At 35.7% G+C, this 7,755-nt stretch overlaps 1 protein-coding gene across 5 annotated transcripts in view; it reads left to right on the top strand.

Moving 5' to 3' along the window:
• Positions 1–7,755, top strand: part of LOC110113408 (ribosomal RNA small subunit methyltransferase, chloroplastic) — a 38,648-nt gene that overhangs the window by 29,333 nt on the left and 1,560 nt on the right. For 2 of the 5 annotated variants that reach the window (XM_020845984.2, XM_028692123.1), the window contains 3 exons: positions 4,063–4,115; positions 4,977–5,060; positions 7,257–7,367. In XM_020845984.2, the coding sequence (XP_020701643.1) occupies positions 4,063–4,115; positions 4,977–5,060; positions 7,257–7,367 (248 nt within the window). Of the gene's footprint in view, positions 1–4,062; positions 4,116–4,976; positions 5,069–7,256; positions 7,368–7,755 lie in introns of all 5 variants that reach the window. The other 3 variants (XR_003699674.1, XM_020845985.2, XM_028692125.1) reach the window with 3 other exon arrangements.

The following is a 7,755-nucleotide window of genomic DNA, read 5'->3' as shown; positions in this document are numbered from 1 at the left end:
TATATATATATATATATTTTTTTTTTTTTTATTTATGGGATTTGACCGAGAAGCACATGAAAGGGAGCAAAGTTACCTTCACAGCCTTTGAGCTCCTGTTGTTGTTTCCACTCAAAATGTTGTAACTTCCGATCGGGCCGGAAGAAATGTCGTGGAAGGAGCGAATTCGGCCAGCAAAGGAGGAGGCATCGGTTTCTCCCTCTCCCTCTCCCTCTCTCTCTCTGTGTGAGGATCGGGATCAAGCCCTCACAGTCGGCGGAGCTCCTGGGCCGGAAGAAATGTCGTGGAAGGAGCGAATTCGGCCAGCAAAGGAGGAGGCACCGGATTCTCCCTCTCCCTCTCTCTCTCTGTGTGAGGATCGGGATCAAGCCCTCACAGCCGGCGGAGCTCCCGTTGCTTCCGATCAAAACGTCTTCCGATCCGACAGCAAGGAAGCGTCGTCGGATGACAGCACAGGAGGCAGCGAGCTCCAACGTCGCTTCCGATCGAAGTGTTGTAGCTTCCCGATCGGACAAGGAAGGAACGCCGTCGAAGGAGTTCTGGCGTCGGGTTAGCTTCAGGCGACGAGAACTCGGGTAGAAGCGGTGGGGGTCTGATGGTTTTGGATCGGGAGGGAGGATCGTGACTTGGAGTCAAGAGAAGGAGGATCGTGGAATGGAATGCTTTGAACGAAGCCTTCATCTTCGTTTTATAGCCGCGAATGGGAGGCGATCGAAGCGGTTCGCAGGATTTAGGCAGGATTTCTGCAGATTTTTCGGAGAAACAACGCAGACGGTGCCGAACGGCAGGATTCGCGGAGGCTTTCGTGGATCCGATAGTCTGCATGTATGATTTACGGGATTTTCACCTTTGTTTCTTCTGGATTTTATACGAAGGTCAACACCTTGATAACTTGCTTTTTTTCTTTTTAATACACCAATGTGGTATTGGAGCTAGAAATGGCACATGGGAGCAAGCGTTCGGAGTCCGGCAACAATCGAAGTCTGGAAGTTGGGCGGCTCAGGCTAGTCTAGGGCATAGGATGGATGACCTCACTATCGAGCTCCTTTGATTTTCTATAGATATGTGACAACAATTGCAAACTATGAAATCTGGTGTTTGCAGCAAACTGACAACCATAGCGGCAGGAATGACACCCATATCATCCCAGTGTGAGTCTTCTGCATTACATCGTGAAGGGCGATGAATGGATCAATGATTATCAGTTACTCGGATAGGATTAGTCGAAATATGAAGAAAGCATTGATCCCTGAAGTCTGTTTGATTTATTCGATTCTAATGCCGATGAAGATGTTCAGCCAAATCAATTCAATCGACGGGAGCTTTATACACAAGATGAACATTGTGTAGATTTTTGGCTAAACTTTGATTCTTCTCTCTTTGATGGCCACCTACATATAGAAGATTGTTTAGATTGAAAACAACCAGTAGAAATTTTCTTTGAATGCATGAAAATTGAAACAAAGAGGCAAGTCAAATATATAGCTTACAAATAGAAAGGTGGAGCCGACACTTGGTGGATTTAGTTGTTGCAATCTACAAGGCGAGAAGGAAAGGGCCCTATATGTTGTTGGTATTAAATGAAACCGCTACTTCATGGACACTTTAAACCCACTGATTTTGAACTAATTTTGTATCTTTGATATCAACATTGTCAATAAGGATAGAAATCAATTGGTCAGTATACATAAGAGTTCTACCTACCATGCATTAAAAAGGAGTTCAATGCACATGCCTTGAGGCACACCTCGATTCAAGGGCAGACCCATGGCACATCAAGGCGTAAGCCTCACCCGAACGGGTGAGGCATACGGTTTTTTTAAATGGGGTGTACGCAATGAGGCGAAGCACCTCGTTCAATTTTTTTTTTCTTTTTTTACAATTGCACGCGTATAATAAGTTTTAGGGCGCCTGTTTCGACATCGGCTGTGAGTATGAAGTATCGTTTTGAAAGAGAAGCTCTCTGCCTCTTCCTTCGGAAACAATCGTCGAATCAGTAAGGTGCTAACAAAGAACGTAACGATCTTTCATCGATTTGAGCTCCTGCTTCGGCTTCGCTTCCTTCATATAAAGTAGAGTTTTGAACGGGTCGATCTCCCGTCGCAGCAAAGGTGATCAAATTTCTTCCATTTCGAGCTCTGTTTAGGCTTTGTTTGCTTTGTGTGAAGTATAGCTATGAACGAGTTGATCTTAGCAGTCAGGGACTAAGGTGACAAACTCTATTTTCTTTCAAGCACTATGCGCCTGCATTGGCTGAAGTGGAGTTTTATTATTCAAACGATAGAAGGTAGTGATCCATGGACTTTGAATTTAAATCCTAATTTTATTATTTTTTTTGTTATGGCTTTTGAAATCCTAATTTTTGAATGTTATGACTTCTTAATTTTATGGTCGTTGATAATTGATATTAGATTTTTTTTTTATTTCTTTGCTCTTATTTTCATTATTTTATTTTTTACACTATTTTAATTAAATGTCTGACCTTTCAATTTAAATCAATTTTTTTATGATTGAGGGCAGAAAATAGCGTTCGCCTACTAGTTTTTAGATTTGGCTTATCCGCCTATGTTTGATCCGTGGATTGCACGAGTATAATAAGTTTTACTTTACATGTTTGTTTTTATTGTTAGCTAGCTGGAAACAGTTGAAAAAAAAATGTCACAAACAAGTGTTAGGTAAACAAAAGTCCTCATGTTTCTCTAGCCTAAACAATCCATTGAATGGGCTGATCAATTTTCTATTCAAAACCTTTTGAAATTAATATAATGATTTCTATTTGATATGCAAAATAAATGAAAATGATTTCTTCAAATTTTAACTATGTTTTTTATTTATTAAAATATAATTTACTAAGCCACAAAGTGACCTTGTTCTAGTAGCTCCAGTGACAGATTCGAGAGAGTCAACTTAGATAGTTTTGTCACATAGAACATTGACCTTCCATTGACCCAATTTGGAAAGTAGATGTATTAGATTTGGTCTATGCTAAAAAAGGTAGAGGTACGATCAAGAGCAGACCTAAAAACTTGATTAGAAAATATTAGAAATGATCTTTTTTTAATTTAGATTTAAATGAGAATTTGACTCTTAACATGACACAATGGAGAAAAAAGATTCATGTAGCCGACCTCACGTAGTGGGATAAAGGCTTGATATTATTGTTGTTGTTGATGCTGTTGCTTTTAAGGATATTAAAAAGAGGCTTACATGCACACGTGCTTAAACCATCTCATTTTAATAAGGTGTTTGAAGTTTCTTGTGATACGATCAGGAGCAGGTACTTAGAGGAACATCCACTTGTTTTCTTTATTGTGAAATTGATGATGCAAAGCAAAATATTCAAATTATGTTAGATAATTTTATGTAGTTATGCGAGTACTTTGATTTTGGATACTAGTTGCCCAAGGAGTTTGTCATCTATTCAGATCATTGAGCTTTGTAGTATTTGATTTCGCATAAAAAAAAGGTACCCAAACATGTTAAATTGGTTGAATTTCTATTAGCATATAGTTTTGTATCAAATATTGTTTTGGGATTGAAAATATTCCTGTTGATAATGTAGGATTTTTGTTATATTTCACACAATAGAAGTTAGAAGTAATTGATTTTGATCACATTTAAGAAAATATGATCTTGCAAAGACTTTAATGAAATGTATTAAGACTTAAATAGTGAATCATCTGAACTTAACAAACATTTTATGATTAAGGAATATAATCCTTTTCTCCTTTATTGTTTGTTTTTGCAATTACATATTAGATGTTCTGAGTGTAACAAGTTTTTTGTGCTTCCTGGAACTCTACTAGAGGATCTTGTCACTGAAGATCTCATTTTCTTAATTTTTAGTTGCTTCAATAATTCGTAACCTAATTCTCAAGCAATGAACTAAATAAAATCTTAGTTACCTTAGAAGATCACCAGAAAAAGATATATGATAAGCTTGCTCTGTTGTTTGCCCTTAATACATTTTTGAGCGTTGGTTTATCCATGTACTTTCTTAACATGATGCATTTACAGTTCTTATGTTCTATGAGGTTTTGAATATCATTAATAAATGCGCAGATGCTGAATACATATGCAAAGTTGAAAGAACAAATTTTTTCCCTCAGCCAAATGTAAGAATAGTCCCTAGTTGAAGTTTCTTAATTTAACTCGTGTCAACATTTATATCATGCATGTTTCTCTTGATGATTACCACGAAGAGCCATCATAAATGCATTGTTTATTTTATTGCATAATTGAATTTGCACAAAAACAACTTGTACTTTGTTACAGAACAGACATTGGTTCACGTTCAATAAGAGTACGCAAAGGTGTTACCTATGTGTTTTGTATTCACTTTAAACTTTTGTATCTTGTCACTTTAAGAGTTGAAGCTGCACCTTGGAAAGATAAGCGTATTTATCATATGAACTCTTTGATCAAATTGCACTTAGTTTCGTGAGTGTTATATTTAAACGAATTTAGCCAAAACAAATAAAAATTCTTTGATTTATCATTCATTTATTGCAGAAGCCATTTATTAGATACGCATAACCACTACGAATGTTGGACTGGAAACTTGTGTCATCTTCTTAAAATGACTCGTTCAATATGCCCGTATATGTGGATATAATACTGTTGGTTATAGGGGTTGACTAGACAAATTGAGAACTTCAAGAATATCAACTTGGCGAATGAATAAAGCTTTTATCATGAGGAAGAAACAATGCTAAAGTTTCATTTAAGTTGTCTTATATTCCAGTCTCAAGCCTTATTAGAAAGCTCAACTTCTTGACAATTTGATGACTATGAGGATTTCCTTAAATTCTTAGTTAACTGTTTAGAAAGTTTAGCCATCAACATTATTAGACTTATGACTTTGATTCAATTTTATGAATCCTCATTTTCTGTCTTTGCTGCATCCTTTAATATAACTATACATGCCTCTCACTTGTATTTTCAAAACTAATGGTTCTTGTCAATGAACTTTCTAGGTTGATGCTGCAATTGTAAAGTTTAAGTTGAAGCGGAAGTCAGAATATCCACAAGTCATGTCTAAAAATGGTTTTTTTTCTATGGTAATGCGGTATTTTTCTTCTTCATAAAGTTCAATTTTGAAACCACAAAGAGTATACATTCAAGTTTTTTCCACCAATAGGTTATTGAACCAATCATTTAATGCAAATTTAAGCTTGTATTTCATGGATGTTAATGTCGAAGATTGTTTTTATTAATTATTGGTTTTCTGGTCTTTGCGTCCGTATTTTTCCGTGGATACTAATAGATTCAAAAGCAAATGTAAAAATAATGTTGGAATAGAACTAGTTCTTGGTCAAAATGGAAACCTTGATGGATCGACAGTCCTGTTTCAACTGCCTCATATAGATCATTTAGAGTTTCAAGATTTTGTCAAATGAAAGCCTTTGTGCTTAGTTTAGTTTGGGTTTGATTGCTCAAGAAAAGTGAAGCCGTGCTTCAAGTCTTCTTGATTTGATGTGATCACTTGGGAGTAGCATTTCCTTAGGTAGATTATATATATTTTAATCAAAATTTCCAAACACCAGATGTTTGATTGGGGTTTATTCAGTTATGTGGTTGAGACTTCCTATGAGTACAAACCTCATAATTAATTATCAATCATGCTCACAAAGAACACTCTTGATTATTTGGGATCAAATGTTTGGCTCAAGTTCAATATTTAGGTTTGATATGAATTTAACTAAGTAGGAATGTTTAGGATGATAGAGATATACCCGATCAAGTTCTTATATTTCATCATCCCAAATATATTAATGGACCCAGCCTACTAAATTTAGAGTTCTTTAAACCATAATGTTAAGGGTTAAATAGGTTCCCCACACCAGCTATATTGAATAATTCAATGCACAAAGCATGATCGTGTGTTTCTCAGAGGTATTAAACATGACCGATGAGCTCAGAGGCATCACATGATCCATGAGTTTTAGTTTGCTACAAAGAAGAACGATTAAGAAATGTGAATTTTTGTATGTGGGATTGGTTTTGATTAATGGATTTGTTAGCATGGAAGTTGACTAAAGCTTAGTTTGGATTGTTTCTTACATCAATTGAAGCCCAAGCATTAAGCATGATTTGATGGGTTCATTTGCTTTGTGCTAGCCAGGATTAATTGGGTTTTTAGATTTATATCAATTAGAAGGCTCCATGGAAACTATGATGTAAGGATGCTCCTAAATAGCTTGTGTGTATGTGTGGGCCACAAACAAGGCTTTGACATGCCTTGACATGTGTCGGAAACTTAAAAAATTGTGTAGATTTTTTTTTTGTGGGTGAAATTAGATTTTGACACTTATCGTACATAGCGAGACACAAGAGGGAGGGGACACGGCGGAACCTAAAATGTGGAACTCAAAACTGTGTTGAGGCTATTCATTAGCTTATTTGCTTGGTCGGAGTTAATATTGTATATTTGAGTTGAGGCTCTTGGGTATTATGATGATATGAACGTTGAAAGAGCATTTTTGTCAAATCACAATTTGTTTCGAGTCGAATAAAGTTGTTGCCCTATTGCTCCAACAATTATGTACCATCTTCCTCTCAACTGCAAGTTAAGAGATCTGTCCTCAGAAACTTTTTAGCATCAAATACTCTCACCAAGCAATGGATTTTTTAAGTCATAGGATTTTCTTGGAGATGAATGCCATATATAAGCAACAACAACAACATCAAGCCTTTATCCCACTATGTGGGGTCGGCTACATGAATCCTTTTTCTCCATTGTGTCCTATTAAAAATCAAATTCTCGTTTAAATCTAATAAAGAAAGGGTCGGTGGATAAACGGTTACAGTCAACAAGGATTTTCTTGGAGGTGAATGCCATATATAAGCAATCAATTAAAATTGATATTGCGCGTATCTCAAAACAAATTTAGTGGACTTGAATCCTATTTTGATCCCAATTAGTTTTCATTCTTTTTTTTAAACTAAGGCTTCATTTGGGACAGTTTTCTTCATGCTTTATAAAGCAGCTTTTTTGTACAAAATTTTTGTACTAAAAAGCCACTTCAGAAAATAGTAATGAAGCTGTTCCAAACGAAGCCTAAATCTATTTGAAACACTCTTGACTCTTGATGGAAGCTAGTCATACATTTTAACCCAAATCAAGCTTTTAATTGCATTTCATGCTATAGCAGTGGTAAGATTATTTTTGCACCTCTTCCTTATTTATTTCCTAGTATTTTCATTTGTTACAAAGCTTTCATGAACTGAAAGGACCATTGCTTTCTTGGTTCTAGGTGAACTCTGCCTTCAATGGAAAGCGTAAAATGCTTAGAAAATCACTTCAGCATATCTGCTCGGCTCCTAAGATTGAAGATGCTCTTAGGGAAGTTGGCCTTCAAGAAACAGTAAGTGTTTTGAACATACAGTTATTTCACTATTCTTACGGGATTTCTGGCACACTCTATTTTAGGGAGGATTTAAGAAAAACTAAAACTTGGCTTAAGGCTTCGTTTGGGACAACTTTTTCATTGCTTTCTAAAATAAATTTTTAGTACAAAAATTTTTAATTCAATAAAATTTTTAACTAAAAAATTGTTTGTAGAAAGCATTAAGAAAGCTATCTCAAACAAGGTTTAAATCTTTCCCAATAGATTTTTGGTGACTTGGTACACTCTATTTTCAATCAACTACATTCTCTCTGCTTTTTAAAAATTGTCATGGTGAGAAATAACTTTTTATAGTTAGGTATGATAATTATAAGAAAATTGTTGTTCTACTTTTTCAAAATAAAAG

The sequence above is a fragment of the Dendrobium catenatum genome, unplaced genomic scaffold, assembly GCF_001605985.2.
Source record: "Dendrobium catenatum unplaced genomic scaffold, ASM160598v2 fragScaff_scaffold_156, whole genome shotgun sequence".
Taxonomy (NCBI): Eukaryota; Viridiplantae; Streptophyta; class Magnoliopsida; order Asparagales; family Orchidaceae; genus Dendrobium; species Dendrobium catenatum.
This window is presented reverse-complemented; position numbering and strand designations above follow the sequence as displayed.